A 21,890-nucleotide genomic window follows, 5' to 3' on the forward strand; every position below is an offset into this window, starting at 1 on the left:
ATGTCGTCGTTGTGCCACTATCTTATTTTAAACTGATGAGCTCTAGCTAGCTGTGGCCTGCGGCTGGTTTCATCATGGAAGCAGTTCCATCTCTAGCTGCTAGACTAGATAGCATTTCAAAAGGTCAAACCTTTTGCAGAGGAGACAAAATATGTGTCCTACACTAATGTTTTCTCTCGAGGCACTTGAGTATATATATATAAGTTCATTGAACATTAATGAACCTAGCTAGTTTCTATCAAGTATATATTTTCTCCACAGGGGAAGATTTGTTAAAAGTGTACACAAGCATACAGCTAAGCGTGAACCATCCAAATCACAGGCCAATATTCCTCTGTCATGTAGGAGTACATCAAATTAGTTTGTTCTTTGCATGGTAAAGGACTCTTGGGAGAGAGAAAAAATCACACACAGTGAGCTTGCTCTGTTTCTGACGAAGAAAAATGGGGCTTTTAGCTTTCAAGGTTCAGGGGGTGATTCTCCTTTTCTAAAAAGAAGGCTCCCATTTCAACTTCATCACCCGCATCAGCACCTTTCACACCCTAGTTTACTGCGTCAACTGACTGACCTAGCGAGTGGACGTTTTTCTTCTCGATTGACTTAATTGATTTAATCACTTGTGTCGTACTATTATTCATCTTTAATTGCATTGTTTTTCAAAGAAACATAAATATAAACAAATGAAATATTTGACATATCCCTTTTACAAGTCGTGTGCAATTGCATTAGCTAGTAGTAGCAGGAGCAGCATTAGTAGTACTGACTTATCTTTATTTAGGGCTCGTTGGATTTAAAGGATTTTTATTGGAATTTTTGAGGATTGAGATTCTTAGGAAATTTTTTCTACGTTAGTTGTTTAATTCATAGGATCGAATCTTACATGAATTTCTCCTAAGAATTTTTTTGTACTTCGCATAGTATTTCTAGCATCTGCTAAAAGCTCTCTCAAAGAATCCTTTATTTCTATGTGTTTTTTATTATCGTGTTTTAAGAATCTTGCAAATCAAAGAGACCGTTAAGGTTGCTAGCAACACACGGTCCGTACCTGCTAGCTGCTGTCTGCTTGCGAGTAACGCCTTTCCGGGCTATCTTTTTCTTCTTCCGAGTCATATGGTGTGTACGTCTACTGCTGCGAGTACAGAGACGTACGGTGTCAACGGTTCGTTAATCGTTAGTTAGACCAAAACTTCGACCGCTTTGACATTTTCCTTTTCTGTGCGGTGTGTATGACACGCCAAATCACAGACTAACTAAGCTAGCTAGCTCGGCTATACCTATACACGTCGTGCATGCACAGGCACAGCTACACGAGCTAGTTGTACTACGTACGTACACGCTTGTTGTGTGCACATTAGTTAGTTGCCCGTCTCCCCGTTCGAGGAACCCCTGTCAGTTTGGCATCTTTATTATTTTAGCCAGCCCTGCAACACGTATGTACAAGGCAGCGCCGCGTGCGTACACGTACCTGACCACCTGTTGAGAGCACACATGTACAAGTACAACGAAGTTATCTTCCAATTTGTACACTTATTTCCGCTTCTGCGCTTCAATTATCCTAGTCGGACACGTCCACAAAAGTCAGAGATGCAGCATGCTTATTGTGCAAGCTAAAACGTGGGTACCTGGCCACGTACGTACTTTTTCTGCCGCTATATTTCCTTCAACAAAACCTTCGTGTTTTTTCTTTTCTTTCTGCAACTAAACTGACTAAGTAAAGCACGCCGCACACAAGAAAACTACTGATAAGAACAAACTAAATGCAAGTCGAGTTCGGCGGCGCTTCTCAATCAAATTACTCAGGCACGAGGTGGATAATGTTCTTCCGTACGCCGGTTAGTAAAACATGCTAGAAAATTCAGAAAACGTGGCTCTGGTAGACACCTGCATCAGGACAAAAACCACTCCGTCAGAGCCCGTCGATTTCTCGTGTTAATTGGGGCTGCAGGCCTAGATTGCGTCCCCGATCCACAAGCAAAGATCGTCTCTTCAATTGGCCAGGAGCATGAATTGTTGAGCGCCACAACTTTGTTTGATTGAGAATCTGTGTTTATGGTCTTTGCTACAAGTGTCAACAGTAAGAAAAAACCAGACGCTTCCGGCCAAGAGCTGGCTCTTATAACCCAATAATTCCTGTTGAAATTCAACACGTACACATGATGCGCGCCCCTTAAATTAATTATTACCAAGTACTTTTTTACGATAACATACACTGACATGTGTCCATACACGAATCAATTTATTTTCTTTCGTGAAAAACTGTTTTCCAAGAAAATTTCCAAACAATAATTTCCCTGTTCAAGCCTCTACGAGGGATCATAGGTATTTTAATACTTAGATAACGTTTGAGTATGCGTTGATGACGACGTTTGAATATACCTTGATGTAGTTTTGAACATACAAATTTGATGGTTATTTCTTGTATCGAATATCTAGTAGTGAAACGTTGAATCTCCTTTTTTGTTACATGTATCATTGATATCATTTCACATGATTAATTATCAAAATAGGCTTTCGCCCTGTTTTATATACTCCCTCCGTCCGGAATTACTTGTCGCATAAATAGATAAAAATGTATGTATCTATAACTAAAATATGTCTAGATACATCCATTTCTCCGACAAGTATTTCCGGACGGAGGGAGTGTATAACACCGCACCAACCAAAAATCTGAAACAAGGTAGAAAGCCAGAAGGCAAAGAAGGGAAAAACAACAAGGGCGACAACAAGTATGAAAGGGAAATAAAAAGGTTATGCTGAGGGCACTAGCTCAACAAGTCCTAAAACGGTAAAAAGGCAGCCGAAGCTGCAACTGAAAGGAGTCACAACTCTAATCCGGCTCTAGTGGATGAGGAGGTAATGGCGGCGCCAAGCGAAGGGCCGTTACGTTTGAGAACCTCCACCTCTGAAGGGACTCAACCATTGATCCATTGCCACAGAAAGATACAAATCTTCAGAGGCAACTGAATAGACCAAATCTGGGACAACGGTTTAGGACCGGGAACCGCTGTGATGGCCTGATAGAGCGACCTAGTGAAGAAACGGCCACTGTTCTCCAGGTGCCACACAACCTGGTCCGACTCCAAGCTAGGGGTGTGAAGAGCGACACAGTCCAGGAGGTCCTCCCAGCCCCTAGTTCCAGGGGGGCAAAGGCCGATGGAAAGCAACGCTCCCAAGGTCAATCAAATGAAGAATATAGCTTTTGTCTTGAAGTCGTAAATTTTTAGCCAGTTTGCATTAGTGCAAGCTTTCTAGAACACATCCATCTTCTATGAAACAACACAACAACCGCACGTACGTACTTGCGACCTACGGACAAGAAACTCGGGTGGCTCCCCGTCCCCTTTCTCCGGCTTTCTCCCCGACCAACGGGGCCTTAAGTGAGACCTCAGCGGTGGGCCGACAAAGAACCCTGTCCAATTCGTCCGTCGGTGGTGGCACCAAGGCCCCAATGGTGGTGGGTGTCTTCATCCCGACAAGGGTGACGTCGGGAGGGAGACACGTCATCCTATAGTGGCGGTGAGTGTGGCATGTTGACTGCGTATACAAGGTGTGCGACAACGGTGGACTGGCACGAATGCGGCACATATGCTCAGTTTCGTTCATGATGGCGGCGGTTGGATGAAGTGAGCGGCGCACATGATGGCACATGACGAGTTATGAGCCACTCGCGACGTCTCCCCGACCGTTTCACTACTTGAATGCTCGACATGTGTCCTAAACCGTTGATTTGCCCGATTGTGTGTTGAGTGAGCATGTACGACTATCGATGCGTGACAACCTGGTTTGCAGCAGTGACTTCTTCAATGAAAGTAAGGGCAATGATGGTTTGGAGTAGAGTTTCAAGTTTCGAAGTAAAAACACCAGGTCTTGTCTGTACTGGTTGTACTTGGCAATGGTGTTGTTCCATACCATTTCTTTGTTGAAGGCATTTTCTAGAGTTTGCTTGGATTTTCTCTTCTATGTAAAAGCTTGAAATCTAGCCTCCATGGATGCACGTTTTTTGTGGAAAAAAACTTCCGATCTATTCACCATCAATCATAGCAGTACAGAGAACACTAGAAGTAACGAAAATTGCAACCAGGTCCGTGGACTACCTAGCGACGACTATAAGAACTGAAGCGAGCCGAAGGTGCACCGCCATCATCACACCTCCTTCACTTGAGCCGGGCAAACCTTGTTGTAGTAGAGATTTGAAAAGTCGTCGTGCTAAGGCCTCATAGCTCATATGACTAGCAAACCATAACAACACTAAGGCCGATGAAGAGTAGCATAAATCGAAAGGATCCAAGCAACATGAAAACACACAAACAAAGATTGAATCCAAACACTAGTACAAAACAGGGCTTTCGTCACAGGGCAATATTCACATTAGTCCCGGTTCAGTCACGAACCGGGACTAATGTAAGCATTGGTCCCGGTTCGTGCGGCTAAGGCGTTAGTCCCGGTTCACCTGGACCCTTTAGTCCCGGTTGGTGTGCGATGCCCATTAGTACCGGTTGGTGCCACCAACCGGTACTAATGGGCTTTGAGGCATTAGTACCGGTTCATGGCACGAACCGGTACTAAAGGGCCCATCAAACTCTACCCCCCCCCCCCCCCCCGGACCGCCTTTTCAGTTTTAGAAAAAACAAAAGAAAATGATGGAAATGTCAAAAAAATAAAATAAAATAAGTTTCCCATGTGATATGTGGTCTAGTTGTTGGGAAAATTAACAAATATGAATTTCGACTTTATTTGCAAAATCTCTCTGGAATTTCTTAAAACGGGCATAACTTTTGCATACGAACTCGGATGAAAAAGTTTTTTATATGAAAAATCATCTACTCGAAAAGTTACATCCGAATTTAACAGGGGGAACCCCGTTAAACATTTTCAAAAAAAGATACGGGGCTTTTAAGATCTGGAGAGGCAAAAAAATTCAAAAAAATTCAAATTGTGGTCAAACTGTGGTCAAACAATGGTCAAACTAATTATTCTAGAATATTAGTGTTACTAAATAATTATTTCAGTTTTTTTGAATTTTGATCAAATATGGTCAAACTGTGGTCAAACTAATTATTTCAGAAATATTAGTGTTACTAAATAATTATTGTTTTTTAAAACAATAGTTTCAAACTCAAACAGTGAAATGTGTCACTTCATGCTCAAGCTAAATTCCTGAGGGTTAATAGAATTGACATCTTAGTATTGTCAGGAAAACAACAAGTGCAGACTTGGAAACGAGGGAGAATAGAACCCGGAAGTTAAGCGTGTTCAGGCTGGAGTAGTGAGAGGATGGGTGACCGTCCAGGAAGTTAGATGATTTGGAATGATGAGGGGTGGTGATTAGAGATTAGAGGTTAAAATAATTCAGAAATTTGAAAATAAAAAAAATAAAAAAAATTCGCAAAAATAATTTTAAAAAAAAAATCATAAAATTTCCTTTAGTCTCGGTTGGTAACACCAACCGGTACTAAAGGTGGAGCTCCAGGCTGCGTCCACGTGGACGGCCTTTAGTCCCGGTTCGTGTAAGAATCGGGACTAAAGGGGGGGGCATTAGTAACGATCCTTTAGTCCTGGTTCAAAAACCGGGACTAAAGGCCCTTACCAACCGGGACAAAAGCCCCCTTTTCTACTAGTGAAATTGATCTGTCAAAGACCAACACAACGAATTGGGCGCAGCTCCCCTGACATATTGCAGGGTGCCATTGGACCATTGATATGCGCGCCAGGTTTCAAGCGGGCCCACATGTCAGTGGCCCAATGACACTCTACAGCATATTAGGATTCTTGTCCAACCAAATCCCATGGGATCCGCAAGAGACACATCTTCACTTGTATTTTCAACTAAATGATCATAGTTTCCTTTTTACAAAAGTTTACACTTATCCGGCCCCTACTTGTATTTTTGGTCAATATTTTTTTTCCAGGTTTGCTAACAAGGTTGACTATGAAATGCATGTGGACCTTGCAACTTGAAAACGAGGGATTATCCATTTGCACCTACTACCACATCTCAAGACCCGCGTTTCGTACTCGTGGTCGTGCTAGCTAGCTGTACGTTTAGCAGTCCCGATGAAACTTCTGATGGAGCCATTGGTGCGCCGCGGCATGGCATCTTGACACCTTCCGTTATCCGATGCGCTTGACCTTCGTACATTAACCAGCCGCCCAGACTGGCGAATAATACGCAGAGAGAGGGAGAGGGAGAGGGAGAGGGAGATAGAGATGTGTACGTATAGACGTATAGTACGTATTTTTTTGCGAGAAGACGTATAGTACGTATGCTCGTACGTATGGCCGTACCGGGTCGGCCGAGACGCGGAGTCACTCGCGCTAGTACTTTCAGCCATCTTTTCTTTACGAAATAAATCAGAGCCTAGTAGCTATAGATAATTAAGCTAGCCAGTCACACACATAACACAAGCATGGACGCTGTACGGTGTGGAGAGGGTTCGCAGGGTCAGCTCTCCGCTAGATCGGTTGCCTCGCCTCCCCCGTCCCTCTCCACCTCCCGCTACTTTATATACCAAAGCCTCGGCTTGTAAGGGTCAGCTCCTTACTCACCTCACCTCGCCTCTTTCCTACCTCTCTCCTCTCCATCTCCAGCTCCCTCCCTCTATCTTCGCCTCCAACTGCAGCTACGTCTGCTGCCATACTTGTTGCAGCTGCAGACTCCGTTTTGGCCGGATCAAACACAGCCTTCAGGTGAGGTGAGAGTTTTATTCATGCTTGGATCTTGGTTTGATTCGATGGGGTTTTACCGGCATGCGTATGCATCGGTTGATCTGCTCCAGCCAGAACCGCTGTTCTTGTTCTAGTTTTCCTCTCTCTCTTCTCTGCATGCTTGATTATTCTTGCACTCTTCTTCTATCTCAATTTGTTTTTGTTTTTTACCTTCGATCTCAATTTGTTGTTCTGAGAAGAGGAAGAGGGCAGATTGTCACAAGCTTTTCACCCTGTGTTACGTACTGCCTCAACTCGCTTTCTTACGAGAATACTCTTGTGGTCAACAACCTGTTTTGGGGAGGTGGTCGCTCACCGTGGTTTCCGTTAATCCACAAGCACTTTCAGAAACCAATCTTCTTCTACTCTTTTCACTTGGTTAATCTGTTGTTGACAACCACCATGCATTTTCTTGCTTTTGATAGCTAAGTTTTGGAACTTCTGCTAGAAAAAAACAGCATACAAAGGAATCAAGGAGCATGGTATTAACTTTTCATTGGTTAGCTTGGTCCATTAGTTGGGTTTCAACGCTCTCTTTGGTGATCGATGTAGGCGCGATGCGAGTCATTCGCCTCAGCCTCATTTGTTCATTCCGTTTTCTTCTTCTTTGCGTAATTGACCGTGTGCTCTCATAAGAAACTACAGGAGAACACGCACGATCGATGTGCTCGCGACGTTAGATGCAGCCTGAGTTGCCTAGACCCTAGAGCAACAAACACTGGCTACAGTTAGAGAAACCCCCTTTTTCTATCACCACCACTGTGCCACTTGGGCTACGTATCTCCCACCAACCCTTTTCTTTCTTTCTTCTTAAGCCACACCAGAAAGTATTATTTCCTCTATATTTGCGATGACTAGCCAGACTTAGCTTAAGCCACACCAGAAAGTATTATTTCCTCTATATTTGCGGTGACTGGACTTAGCGGCAGCACTAGTCGGCATTTGTGATTGCAACATGCAGTTAATGCTGGCCGTCCTTGTGTTTCCTTGTTGGTACAGGTCTCCCCTCATGCCTCATGTGTGTGTCAATCTTTAATTAGTCGCATACTGTTCAACGTACACCTTTGGCGTAATTATACAGTACTAAATAATACTAGCTGGTGTGTCAGAAGTCTCCTTGATCTGATGTGTTACCAACGGCACAATCTCTTTGCAGTTTAAATAGATACATCGATCGACCAGACGTGGGGGAAGCCGGTAGCATGAGGGACATGGCAGAGAGGAGATCAAGGCATGGGCATGGGCATGCCAACGTCGTGCCGTTTGGAGCAGGAGCAGGAGGAGGGCTCCAGCATGGGGAGCATGACCAGGAGAAGGTCAAGGAGAAGAAGCTGGACATGAGCGGCCTGTCCATGGACACTATCCCGCACCTCACCACGTCCCTTGGCCACATCACCACCTTGGACCTCTCCAACAACAATCTCGAGGTAGGTTCTTTTTTCTTCTTTCATAATAACTACGTACACGTACCTTTCATTTCCTTCGTCGACAGTTCTTGTCTAGTATAGACGTTTTTTTAGGGATAGTCTAGTATATACTTGATGCATGTGTGAAGAAAAAGAAAGTATCGGCTAGACTTTTTCTTGTCAGTTTGCCTCCATCGTTTTGTCTTCTGAAACGCTCATCCTTGTCTCTTGTTCCGTCTGTTTTGAATGGATAACTAGCAAGAACGTATCTCGAAACGGCGGTGTCATTTTTCTTCTACCATATATGATGATAAGTTAAGTGCAAGATAAGCATGGCCGATTATTAATACATGAGGCCTAGTCACGTACTCAACTGGACGACTACTATATGCTCCAGCACTGCCATATGGTATCACCCATGGCAATCTTTTACTATCTTCTTCCACGATGTCCCCTCTCACGGCCCTTGTCGATTCAGGGCCAGAAGTATCGTGGCGTCTACATCCTGAAGCATTTTTCCTGGGGATATGCGCCTCCGATCGTCACAGGCTCACGTCCTGACACGATGTGTTTTAAAAACTGCAGAGCATTCCAGAGTCAATGATCGCGCGGCTGCTGAACGTGGTGGTGCTGGACGTGCGCTCCAACCAGCTCAAGTCGCTGCCCAACTCCATCGGCTGCCTCTCCAAGCTCCGGGTCCTCAACGTCTCCGGCAACCTGCTCCAGTCCCTTCCAGCCACCATCGAGGAATGCCGGTAAGCACGCCGCCACCCGCAAATCGCAATTCTCACTCGCTGCACTAGGGTAGGAAACTAGGAATGCCTTTAACCTGTGTGACGTTGTCACGGGTGCAGTGCGCTGGAGGAGCTGAACGCCAATTTCAACCAGCTGACGAGGCTGCCGGACACGCTGGGCTTCGAGCTCCACAGCCTCCGGAGGCTCTCCGTCAACTCCAACAAGCTCACCAGCCTCCCCTTCTCCACCTCCCACATGACGGCGCTGCGGGCCCTGGACGCGCGCCTCAACTGCATCCGCGCCCTTCCCGAGGGCCTCGAGAACCTCGTCAACCTCGAGGTGCTCAACGTCAGCCAGAACTTCCACTTCCTCAGGGAGCTGCCCTACGGCCTGGGACTCCTCACCTCGCTCCGGGAGCTCGACATCAGCTACAACTCCATCTCCGTGCTCCCAGACTCCATGGGCTGCCTAGCCAAGCTCAACAAGTTCAGCGCCGTCGGGAACCCACTCGTCTGCCCACCTATGGACATCGTCGAGCAGAGCCTTGACGCCATGCGTACCTACCTCAGCTCCAGGATGAACGGCACCGGCGTCAACGCCAAGAAGAAGAAGGGGTGGCTGCCCAGGATGGTCAAGTACAACACCTTCTCCGCACGGATGACTCCCGGACGCAAGAGTGCCCATGACAACTCTGAGGGCTTCTCGATGTCGGATTACCACTCGCTCAACGGCTCCGCGTCTCCGGGGTTCCTCTCCATGCTTTCGCCACGACGGCTCTTCTCGCCGCGGAGAGATTCGCCCAAGCATCATTAAGGGTGGTCCACTTTGTAAGTGGTTTGATCCTTCCAGTATTCAGATGAAATGCTCCTAGGTGCTGCTGTTTCTGCAGGTTTGTACATATGTCTGAAGAGGTATATATACAGTAGTGTATAGTAGTACAATAGGGCATTGATGTACATAGAAACTAAAAAGGGTGCTTTTGCTTTCCTTCTGTATTTTTGTTTATTTGCTACAAATGCTTTTGTAAGTGCAGTGGATTTTGAGTAAGTTGTAATCCTCTATATGTTGAATGAGCATGAAGTTTGAGGTTTGGAGTATTTCCAGTTCTGTTTGGTCAACCAAAATTTCAATATTTAAGATAACAACACAGTCCAATATTACTGCTCACTCGCTTGATTGAAAATGGAATTTTCTATTCTCTATCCTACAATGTAAAGCCTCCATGCTGGCAAAAATGACACCAAATCATTGAGACTGAAGATGTAAATTCTGAGTGATCACTGTATCCAACCCAGTGTACTCATTGCAAGAACAGAATCAATCAGTACGGTGGCAAAGCAGTGGCTCCAACACTACAGTTATCGATTCTCTAATATTTGTCATACCAATACGAGTACATCCATTTCTTAAACAGAAACAATCAGTTGATGCAAGACCAAAACAGGTATCACAATAACATGGGGCCAAAATGTGTGGCTCCAATTTACTAACGCCAAACCCGGAGAACAAGATAAGCAAAGAAAATAAAACCGGACGATTTCCACAGTTTGATGATCCTCACATGTAAGGGAGGAGACAAGGATCAATATTATTCTTAGGTTATTTGCAAAGCTTTAGCTTCCTGAAGAACGAAGCTACCTGCGACTTTGGGCAGGGCGCTGTGGCTATGCAAGTCGGGATGTTCTCGGGCTGCTCTATCCACAGCTTGTACCGGACACCGGCTGCTTCCAGTTTCTCAGCCAGGTTCTTCAGCTGTGTTTCCCCTTTCACCTCCAATGTTACCTGTTTGCAAAAAGATATCCAGATCAAAACAGGGATTAATGAAAATGAAACTAATACTCCAGTCAGGGCATAACAAGAAGTGTACAATGCAGGTTAGAAACACAGAAACTTTTTTGAACATGCACTGACAGTAGGAGAGTCTCCCACTGCCTTGTATATTTAATAGCCAACATTTACAAGGTAATTACATGCTATGTTACAAATCATCAGTCACCCCCCGGGCTAACCCATCCACATCCTGTGTGGGTGAGGACCCAAGGTAGAAGCGACAATGAAGCAGAAGTAAGCAATGAAAATTAAGCACCAACCTGACAGAGAGTTGTACTTGGGGAATCCAAATTTATACATTGTCGAGTGGACATACCAGTATCATATTGTGACCCACAAGCATCTTCTCAGATAAAGAAATTGTACTACCAAGTCAGACGTTTTCCAATTTTCAAGACATCGCAAAACAATCTCGTTCATGGCATTCGTGGCTTTCTAGTTTATATGTTCAAGTCACAGTAAGCAGCTCCAAACTGGGCCAAGCACACAATGCATTATATGATGCCAAAGCTACCACAGCCCCTATCACAGTGCAAATGAGTGAATGGCCTCATGAACTAACCAGCCAGCAGACTTATGTGGAGAAAATGTAATGCAGCTATGCAAATGATTGTTATTTTTCAAAGGAGGCGCGATGCAAACTCCTTTTATCAGATTCTGAAGTTAGAGGGAGAGAACTGTAAACAACTTGTGTGGGGCAAAAGGTCGAACATGCCTTGTGCATGCTGTCGAGGTTGCCGGGCGCGCAGTAGGCGGCGGTATCCGGGTGGTCGCGGTGCGCCCAGACGGCGGCCACGGCGGCGTGGCACCCCTGCGCCACCACGCTCCCCAGCGGCCACGCGTCCGCCAGGTCGCGCCGCAGCACCACGTACTGCACCACCACGTCCTCGGCCTCCTTCCTCGCTTCCTCGCCGACAGCGGCGGGGGCGGCGGCGGCGGGAGACGGAGCTGCGTCCGGCGTGGATGCGGCCGCGCTCATGCTGGCTCGCGGTGGGGTTCGGAGGATGGGAATCCTGGTGAGGCCGGGGAGGAGGTAGGCGGCGCCTGGGAGCGTGCTCGCTACGGGGGACGACAAGCGAAGAGGCAGGAGGGACAACATGGTCCTCAGTTTTCTGCCTGTGGTTTGTTTTGCTACAAGTCCACTTGTTTTTTCTTCTTTATTTTCCTTGTCCTCTTTTTCATATTCTCTTTTTCTTCACTACAAATTTTTCTATAGAAATGATTCCCTTTTCACCCAATAGGAACAGTTGATTAGGTCCAACATGTTGTGTTGTTCTCATTCGGTCGTATAATGTTTTTGAACAGAACTCCAGTGCCCAAACTACTCGCTCATCCTCTAAACAAATGCCTTTCATTTTTCAACTCGTCTGGTGTGCTTCTCATCATGTGTCCTTTATCCTATCTGCTTTATTTAGGAGGTCGGCATGGAGACCCCATGATGTAGACTGACTCTCTACCTCACTTCCATGTGTGCTCGAACCTCATCATCTCTCGCATCCCCCCCTCCCCCCGGCACCCACCCACCCACACACACACAAGCCTTGCATCAAGCTTACGAAGCTCACGCCCATAACCCCATGGTGGAGACCAAAGCTCGATGTGAAAGTGCACTGAGGTGTCGAGCTCATGAAAGATGGTGGGTTGAGGGCAACAAGTTTGGGGTCAACTAGTCTAGCTTCGAAGAGCTTGAGCGAGCTTGAACCACCAAAGGCCGGTGCACAAAAATATGTATCCCTTATCCACTTCGAAGGTTTCAACACATGAGCGTTATGTTGCAATGATTATGCATGTGTATTCCGAAAAACTAATGTTTGTGAACCTGTATTTCATTGTTGCATGTGCTATACTCAATTGTCGATTGTGTTCAGTTTCATATTGTATCTCTGCGGAACCTTTTTAATGTTTTCAAATGAATAGGGATGTGTTGCATGCCCAAACTTTGGTTGTGCAAGTGTGATCGAATTGTTGCAGGATATTTAAATGTTTTCGACAGGGTTGCTCGGGAAGTGTTTTGTGACGCCCTCGATTCAATCGTACACTAATCATACACGCAAATGTGTATGATCAAGATCAAGGACTCACGGGAAGATATCACAACACAACTCTAGACACAAATAAAATAATACAAGCTTTATATTACAAGCCATGGGCCTCGAGGGCTCGAATACATAAGCTCGAATACACAAGAGTCAGCGGAAGCAACAATATCTGAGTACAGACATAAGTTGAACAGGGATGCCTTAAGAAGGCTAGCACAAAAGCAACACGATCGAAGAGGCACGACCTCCTGCCTGGGAGCCTCCTAACTACTCCTGGTCGTCGTCGGTCTCCACGTAGTAGTAGGCATCGACGGTGGCATCTGGCTCCTGGGCTCCGACATCTGGTTGCATCAACCGGAAAGAAGAAGAAAGGGGCAAAGGGGGGAGAAGCAACCGTGAGTACTCATCCAAAGTACTCGCAAGCAAGGATCTACACCACATATGCAACATTATCAAAGGAAGGTTGTATATGTGGACTGGGCTGCAGGAATGCCAGAATAGAGAGAAGGCCTAGTCCTATCGAAGACTAGCATCTTCTGGAAACCACCATCTAGCAGCAACAGGAGGGAGTAGAGTAGCATAAGGAGTAGAGTAGCATAACTAAAGTAGTAGTAGTAGTAGTGTTATCAACCTCGGCCAGAGATCCTTTCTCGACTCCCTGCGAGAAAGCAATCCCAGAGCCATACTATCCAGTTATCATCACAATCCAATTCTCATCACAATCCAATTCTCATCTCAAGTATCCAGTTCTAGTTGTATCGATCGGGATACAACTCCAAGTGTCCGTTACCGTAGGACAGGCTATCGATAGATGTTTTCTTCCTTGCAGGGGTGCACCAACTTACCCACCACGCTCGATTAACTCCGGTAGGACACACTTTCCTGGGTCATGCCCGGCCTCGGCCAAACAATACGCCACAACCCGACCTAGGCTTAATAGAGAGGTCAGCATGCCGGACTAAACCTATGCCCCCAGGGGTCATGGGCCATCTCCCCGGGAACTCCTGCACGTTGCGAACGCGGCCGGTGAGCAGACCTAGCTACCTCCTTCCAAAAGGCAGGTGCTTACGCAGTCCAACCCGGCGCGCGCCGCTCAGTCGCTGACGTCTATTAAGCTTCGGCTGATGCATACGACGCAGAACACCCATACTATGCCCACGTGATGGTTAGTGCTATCAGGCCAGAGGCCCTCGGATCAAATATCCAAATCATAGTGGATTAGGAATGCGCGGTAACAAGCAGAGACTCACGAAAGATGTGGCCCCGTTGCCCCGTCTCGAGGACTTGCGGCAAGGGCTAGGAATGCCCGGCCACGCCTCATAATTATCTCACGGGCACCCTCCAGGTCAACCCGTCTCCACATCACTCGCAAATATGCTCGCGCGGGTACCCCTCAGGACCGACCCGTCTTTAGTAACAGGGTTCAGTGTAAAGTCATAGTAACCATAGTAACCGTGTGTCTAACACCAAGTGGAAAACCTGAGGAATCACCCTTGATGGGTTCCACTCGATGTAATCTTCAAGGTGAACGTAAGAGGAACCACCCCCGAGGTTCACACTTGAGGGGTTGCACGACAGAGTCGTATCGGAAGTGGTTAAGGCGGAATCACCCTCGATGACCACGACCGAATAGCTACACACAGGGTTAACATCAGAAGTGTTGTAGAGGTCTCACCCTCGGCACTCGATAGTAACCCAGTAGTGTCGAGCAACTAAGGGGAAAGTGATGTGCGGTGCCGGGGCCTGGTCTTCGATCCCGTTGATCGGGTCTTCAATGATGAAGCAGGGGCAACAAGGACAAGGTGGGGGTCACTAATGCATCACTAACCAACCTATACTAAGTTGTTTAGGATAAGCAGGTAGGTAACAATAAGCAGGTTACAAAAGCAGGCTATGCATCAGAATAGGAGCAAACAATAACAGTAGCAAAATCTAATGCAAGCATGAGAGAATGGAATGGGCGATATCGGGATGATCAAAGGGGGGGGGGGCTTGCCTGGTTGCTCGGGCAAGGAAGGGTCGTCGTCGACGTAGTCGATCACAGGGGCGGCATCAGTCTCGGGGTCTACCGGAGAGAACAGGGGGAAGAATAAGTAAATACAGAGCAAACAATGCGTCACAAGGCATAACATGGCAATACGCAGCGCTAGGAGTGTACTAACGTAGTGCTGCACGATACAAGTGAAGGGGGAATTCAACCGGGAATGTATTCCCGGTTCCGGACCTATATCAAACAGATGACAGGAGGGGGAATGTTCCATGTTCAGCATGCTAGGGGAATGTGACAGATGAATGGACTGCGTGTTCGGATTCGTTGGATTTTTCTGAGCAACTTTCATGTAGAAAACATTTTCATCAGAGTTACGGTTTATTTTCTATGAATTTTCAAAGACTAAACAATTTTCTCGAATTACTTAAATTAACAGAAAAGGAATATGACGCCATCATGACGTATGTGTGACGTCAGCAGTCAACAGTCCGGTTGACTGGTCAAATCTGGCATGGGGGACCCACCTGTCATAGACAGTGGGTTAAACAGAGTTCAAACTAATCTAAATTTAGTTAGTAAAACTACTGGGCCCACCTGTGTGTGTCTAGTTCAGCTAATTAATTTATTATAAAATCCTTTAGCTAATTAGTGGTGGTAGGGCCCATTTGTCAGCAGCTGGGTGGTCCAGTTAGCAGAGCTGACCGGTCAACAGGCCGGCCGGGCCCCTGGGGCCCACGGGTCAGTGACCTAGGTGGTGGCCCGGGGGTGGCCCACACGGCGCCAGCTCAGCGGAGCTGCCGGAGTGGCTCCGGCGAGCTCGTCCCGCGGCGGCCAAACGCCGACGAGGTCGGAAATCGCCTACGGTTCACCATTTCGCGTGCCACGACTTGCGTTCGAAAGCTAGGAGGGAGCCGTGTCGAGTGGTGCTGCTAGACTACGCCGGGGAGGCCGGAAACGTCACCGGCGTCGAGCTTGGCGGCGGTGGCTTTCGGGCGTGCTCGCGCTCGTCACTGCAGGGCACGACAAGGACCGTGGAAGGTGGCGTTGGACAGCTGGGAGCGTGCTGAGCACGATGCCGTGCTCGTCCGAGCTGGACGGAGAGTGTGGACATGGCGAAAAGTAGGGCGGCGGAGGCGCGCTACGGCCAGGACGGTAGCTACGGCTAGGGGCGCGGTGAGGCGAGGAAGGAGAGGGGAGAGGACGGAGTGGAGCTCACCGAGCGGTCAAGAAAGACCCTTGGTGGCTTAGGAGCAGCAGAGCTCGCCGGGGAGGAAGGGGATCGCCGGCGGCCGTCGAGGAAGAAGACGATGCGTGCGGAGACAGTGGAGCTCCCCCGCTCCGATCCAAGGGCGTAGGCGACGTAGGTGAAGGCGTCGGCGCTACTGGACATGCGCAAACGGCGCGGGGTGGCCGGCGGCCGCGCCTATGGAGAGGACTAGGCGACGGTGTCGTCGGCCCTTCTCCAAATCAGCGGAGAGGGAGAGGGGGAGAAATGGATGAGGACGCCAAGGGGAGTGGGTGGTGCAAGTGGAGGCGGGGATCGAGGAGGCGAGGAGGCGCAAGCCTTATCCCCTCGCCCGAGCGTCGCCGGCGAGGCGGGTCCAGCGGGGACGGCGCCTGTAGCGACTCGGGTCGTGGAACAGTGCGAGGGGGGAGATGACCGAGGAGGGGGAGTGGGCTGGCCAGCTAGAGTGGGCCGGCCCAGGTGGGTGTAGTCCAGGGAGGGGGGTTGCTCTCTCTCTCTCTCTCCCTTTTCCTTTTCTTTTAGTTTTTCTTTTTATTTTCAGCAGCTTTTGCATTTTCTTTTTAGCCAATAATGACTTTGCAAAATTATGCCACTAGCCAAAACAATTTCAAAGAATTAAAGTGCACTGCCACAAAAATATTGTGAGACTTTTGAAATAGTTTGCCAATTTTATAAATTAAAAAGGCATTTAATTTATTGCTTAGGTCACTGTTTTAAGTAGTTTAGGCCACTTAAACCCTTTGCAAAAATGTTGGTTCACCACCAATATTAGTTGTGGATTATTTGGCACATGATGAACATTTTAGTTTTCATGTTTGAGCAATTTTGAATTTCACCCAGAAACAGAAATTGAATTCAACTGGAATTTGAAATGGAATATTGATTAAAGTGACTAAGCACTGTTATAGCAAAATGATTAGCTTGATCTCAGGGATTACTGTAGCATCATTACACCGGGGTGTTACAACTCTCCTCCTCTAAAAGAAATTCTCGTCCCGAGAATTAAGAGGTAGAAGGGAACAGGTCGGGGTATTCAGCCCGGAGGTTATCTTCGCGTTCCCAAGTGGCTTCATCTTTAGTATGATTCGACCATTGCACCTTGAGGAACCTGGTAACCTTCTGGCGGGTTCGACGTTCAGCTTCTTCAAGAATGCGGATCGGATGCTCTTTGTATGTGAGATCATCTTGAATTTCAATCAATTCCGGATCCACTTCACGTTCCGGGTCCTTGAAGCAACGACGAAGTTGCGACACATGGAAGACGTCATGGACGTGAGAGAACTGAGGTGGCAACTCCAGTTGATAAGCCACCAGTCCATGACGGGTCAGAATGCGGAAAGGACCAATGTAGCGCGGAGCTACCTTGCCCTTGACTCCGAACCGATGAGTGCCTCTCAAAGGAGTGACACGCAAATAAGCTTGTTCACCAGGTTGATAAGTTGAACCCCAGTGTTTCCGGTCATAGTTGCTCTTCTGGCGGGACTGGGCCGCCTTGAGATTATCCCGGAGAATGCGTACCTGCTCTTCAGCTTGTTGAATAATGTCTGGACCAATGAGCGTCCGTTCCCCAGTTTCTGACCAATTCAGAGGGGTTCGGCACTTGCGTCCATAAAGCACTTCAAAGGGTGCCATTTTCAAGCTGGCTTGATAACTGTTGTTATAAGAGAACTCCGCATAAGGGAGAGATTCTTCCCACTTCTTGCCGAAAGAAATAACACAAGCCCGAAGCATGTCTTCAAGAATTTGATTGACTCGCTCGACTTGGCCTTGGGATTGGGGATGATAAGCAGTGCTCCAGGTAATATGAGTTCCCATTGCCTCTTGGAAACTATCCCAGAACTTCGAAGTGAAAATAATGTCGCGGTCTAAACTGATCTCCTTCGGAATGCCGTGGAGTGACACAATTCTGGAGATATACAAGTTTGCTAATTGACTAGCAGTGATAGTCTCCTTGACTGGCAGAAAGTGAGCAACCTTCGAGAATTGGTCGATCACGACAAAGATAGCATCGTTACCTTTCTGAGACTTGGGAAGGCCAGTGACGAAGTCCATTTGGATCTTATCCCACTTCCATTCAGGAATCAGAAGCGGTTGTAGAAGTCCAGCCGGTTTCTGATGTTCTTCTTTGACGCGACGACAAACGTCACATTCTTCGATATATCGAGCAATGTCTTGCTTCATTTTAGACCACCAGTACTTCTGACGGATGTCTAGATACATCTTGGTACTTCCCGGATGAATAGAGAGAGGGGTGTCATGTGCTTCTTTCATAACCTTCTCTGTCATAAGCTTGAACCGGGGCACTACAATGCGATCTCTGAAGTATAAGGTTCCATCTTCACCAAGTGAGAAATCTCTAGATTTCTCTAAGGCAATATCCTTTTTCATCAAATCAACGTGAGAATCTTTGGCTTGTGCAGACTTAATAGCCTTGAGAAGAGTTGGTTCCAGGACAAGGTTATTCAGAGAACCCTGTGGAACTAGTTGAAGGTTCAGCTTGCATAGCTCTTCATAAAGGCGGGGTTGAGCTTTGAAGACCATGTGATTGTTGCAATAAGACTTACGGCTCAGGGCATCGGCCATTACATTAGCCTTGCCAGGGGTATAGGATATACCGCAGTTGTAGTCAGCAATAGCTTCCATCCATCGCTGTTGTCGGAGGTTCAGATCTGGCTGAGTAAACAGGTACTTCAGACTCTGATGATCGCTAAAGATCTCGCAATGATTACCGAGAAGGTACTGTCGCCATAGCTTCAGTGCAAAGATAACCGCAGCAAGCTCAAGGTCATGAACTGGGTAGTTCTCTTCATGAGGACGTACTTGACGGGAGGCATAAGCAATCACCCTGCGCTCTTGCATTAGGACACAGCCTAATCCTTGACGTGAAGCGTCACAATAGATGACGAAGTCCTTGCGAGAATTAGGGGGAGCAAGCACTGGGGCAGAAGTCAGCTTGTCCTTGAGTGTCTGGAAACTTTCCTGACAATTGTCTGTCCAATCGAACTTAACACCCTTGTGAAGCAGATTAGTCAGGGGCTTGGCAATCTTGGAGAAGTTCTCGACGAAACGGCGGCAATAACTGGCAAGTCCGAGAAAGCTTCTGACTTGGTTGACAGTCTTCGGAGGGGTCCAGTCAAGAATAGCCTGAACGCGCTCTGGGTTGACGACAATACCATCCTTGGAGCTGACATGACCAAGGTAGGTGACTTCGGGAAGCCAGAATTCGCACTTGGAATACTTGGCATAAAGTTGATGCTCCCAAAGCTTCTCTAGAACAAGTCGAAGATGTTCAACATGTTCTTCTTTGTTTTTCGAATATACCAGGATATCATCCAGATAGATACGACGAACTTGTCGAGGTATTCCATGAATATGTAGTTCATCAGACGGGAGAATGTGGCTGGAGCATTGGTCAAGCCAAAAGACATGACGGTGTACTCGTAAGAACCATAACGAGTGACGAATGCGGTCTTTGGAATATCCTCTTCACGAACACGGATCTGGTGGTAACCCAACCTCAAGTCGAGTTTAGAGAATATCGATGAACCAGCCAGTTGATCATACAGATCATTGATCCGAGGAAGGGGATATTTGTTCTGAATTGTAGCTTGGTTGATAGGACGATAGTCTTGGACCAAACGGTTCGTTCCGTCCTTCTTCTTGACAAAGAGAGAAGGTGCTCCCCAAGCAGAGGAACTTGGACGAATGAAACCCTTGCGAAGAGATTTGTCAATTTCCTCCTTAAGTTCAAGGAGTTCATGAGGTGGCATCTTGTACGGTCGTTTGGCAATAGGAACGGTGCCTGGTTTCAAGTCGATGACGAACTCGACAGCCCGGGCAGGGGGTATTCCTGGAAGTTCTTCTGGAAAGACGTCTTGGAAGTTGCGAACGACTGGAATCTTTTCAATTCCCTCAAGAGGTGCTGCGTTCAACGCATTCAGGAGATAGAGTCAGGCTTCGGCATTTTGAACCTGACGAGCATTGTAGCTTACTATCTCATTTGAAGGGTGTAGAAGGTGGACGGTTTTAGTCGCGCAAACGATAGAAGCCGTATGTGCTTTCAACCAATCCATTCCCAGAATGAGGTCAATATTGGAAGACTTCAGAATAATGGGGGAGGCAAAAAATTCCAACCCTTCGATTTAAACTGAAACATTGTGGCTAACCATGGAGGTTTGGCATTGACCCGCAGTTTTTTTACCACTAGTGGAATGTGCATCTCTTCGTATTTAATGCCATGCATGAATGCAAAATATTCATATATGAAAGAATGCGATGCTCCTGTATCGAATAAAACAGCAGCTGGTGCTGAATTAGCAAGAAGAGTACCCATCACAGTGGCAGGCTGGTCTTGAGCTTCATTCAGATCAATGTTGTTAGCCTGCCCACGACCATAAGGTCGGGCATTTTTGTTGCGGGGTTGATTGTTACGGCCAGTAGAAGGCAGAGCCAGCTGGCTCTTTTTCTAATTGCACTCTTTAGCAAGGTGGCCTGGGAGGCCACATCTGAAGCACAGATCATCATTGGGATCGGGAGTGGGAGCTTGGGATGGTACATCTCGAAGAGGCTGCCTCTGCGGTGGAGGAGGCAGACGAGGTGCAGCATAGGACTGTGTTGGTGCAGGTGCAGTTGGACGATACTGTTGGGCAACGTAGTAATTTCAAAAAAATTCTACGCACACGCAAGATCATGGTGATGCATAGCAACGAGAGAGGAGAGTGTTGTCCACATACCCTCGTAGACCGAAAGCGGAAGCGTTAACACAAGGCGGTTGATGTAGTCGTACGTCTTCACGATCCGACCGATCAAGTACCGAACGCACGGCACCTCCGAGTTCAGCACATGTTCAGCTCGATGACGTCCCTCGAACTCCGATCCAGCTGAGTGTTGAGGGAGAGTTTCGTCAGCACGACGGCGTGGTGACGATGATGATGTTCTACCGACGCAGGGCTTCGCCTAAGCTCCGCTACGATATTATCGAGGTGTAATATGGTGGAGGGGGGCACCGCACACGGCTAAAAGATCGTTGATCAATTGTGTGTTCAGAGGTGCCCCTCTGCCCCCATATATAAAGGTGCAAGGGGGAGGCCGCCGGCCAAGGAGGAGAGGCGCGCCTAGGAGGAGTCCTACTCCTACCGGGAGTAGGACTCCCCCCCTTTTCCATGTTGGACTAGGAGAGAGGGGGAAGAGGTGGAGGGGAGGAAGGAAGGGGGCGCCGCCCCCTCTCCTTGTCCTATTCGGACTGGGGGGAAGGGGCGCGCGGCCCTGCCCTGGCCTCCTCTCCTCTCTTCCACCTAGGCCCACTAAGGCCCATTAAGTTACCGGGGGGTTCCGGTAACCTCCCGGTACTCCGGAAAAATCCCGATTTCACCCGGAACACTTCCGATGTCCAAACATAGGCTTCCAATATATCAATCTTTATGTCTCGACCATTTCGAGACTCCTCGTCATGTCCGTGATCATATCCGAGACTCCGAACAACCTTCGGTACATCAAAACATATAAACTCATAATATAACTGTCATCGTAACGTTAAGCGTGCGGACCCTACGGGTTCGAGAACTATGTAGACATGACCGAGACACCTCTCCGGTCAATAACCAATAGCGGAACCTGGATGATAATATTGGTTCCCACATATTCTATGAAGATCTTTATCGGTCAGACCGCATAACAACATACGTTGTTCCCTTTGTCATCGGTATGTTACTTGCTCGAGATTCGATCGTCGGTATCTCGATACCTAGTTCAATCTCGTTACCGGCAAGTCTCTTTACTCGTTCCGTAATACATCATCCCGCAACTAACTCATTAGTTACAATGCTTGCAAGGCTTATAGTGATGTGCATTACCGAGTGGGCCCAGAGATACCTCTCCGACAATCGGAGTGACAAATCCTAATCTCGAAATGCGCTAACCCAACAAGTACCTTTGGAGAC

The 21,890-nt window shown here is 47.5% G+C and overlaps 2 protein-coding genes across 2 annotated transcripts; one reads left to right on the forward strand and one right to left on the reverse strand.

Moving 5' to 3' along the window:
• Positions 1–6,526: 6,526 nt before the first annotated feature.
• LOC123054384 (plant intracellular Ras-group-related LRR protein 1) lies at positions 6,527–9,943 on the forward strand. The gene is made up of 4 exons (XM_044478153.1): positions 6,527–6,692; positions 7,862–8,132; positions 8,697–8,866; positions 8,966–9,943. The coding sequence occupies exons 2-4, from the start codon at positions 7,908–7,910 to the stop codon at positions 9,657–9,659; spliced, it is 1,089 nt and encodes a 362-aa protein (XP_044334088.1). The 5' UTR covers positions 6,527–6,692; positions 7,862–7,907; the 3' UTR covers positions 9,660–9,943.
• Positions 9,944–10,204: 261 nt separating this feature from the next.
• LOC123054385 (putative peptidyl-tRNA hydrolase PTRHD1) lies at positions 10,205–11,805 on the reverse strand. The gene is made up of 2 exons (XM_044478154.1): positions 11,392–11,805; positions 10,205–10,628 (listed from the first exon to the last, which is right to left on the reverse strand). Exons 1-2 carry the CDS (start codon positions 11,773–11,775, stop codon positions 10,446–10,448), a joined length of 567 nt encoding a protein of 188 aa, XP_044334089.1. The 5' UTR covers positions 11,776–11,805; the 3' UTR covers positions 10,205–10,445.
• Positions 11,806–21,890: the final 10,085 nt, after the last annotated feature.

The sequence above is a fragment of the Triticum aestivum genome, chromosome 2D (genome assembly GCF_018294505.1).
Source record: "Triticum aestivum cultivar Chinese Spring chromosome 2D, IWGSC CS RefSeq v2.1, whole genome shotgun sequence".
Lineage (NCBI taxonomy): Eukaryota > Viridiplantae > Streptophyta > Magnoliopsida > Poales > Poaceae > Triticum > Triticum aestivum.

Bases quoted from the DNA above. Each gene is read 5' to 3' on its own strand.
- LOC123054384 (XM_044478153.1), top strand. From the start codon at position 7,908: ATGAGGGACATGGCAGAGAGGAGATCAAGGCATGGGCATGGGCATGCC. The intron at 8,133-8,696 runs GTAGGTTCTTTT...TAAAAACTGCAG, and splicing joins TCTCCAACAACAATCTCGAG to AGCATTCCAGAGTCAATGAT. The intron at 8,867-8,965 runs GTAAGCACGCCG...TCACGGGTGCAG, and splicing joins GCCACCATCGAGGAATGCCG to TGCGCTGGAGGAGCTGAACG.
- LOC123054385 (XM_044478154.1), bottom strand. From the start codon at position 11,775: ATGTTGTCCCTCCTGCCTCTTCGCTTGTCGTCCCCCGTAGCGAGCACG. The intron at 10,629-11,391 runs GCATGTTCGACC...TTTTGCAAACAG, and splicing joins ACCTCGACAGCATGCACAAG to GTAACATTGGAGGTGAAAGG.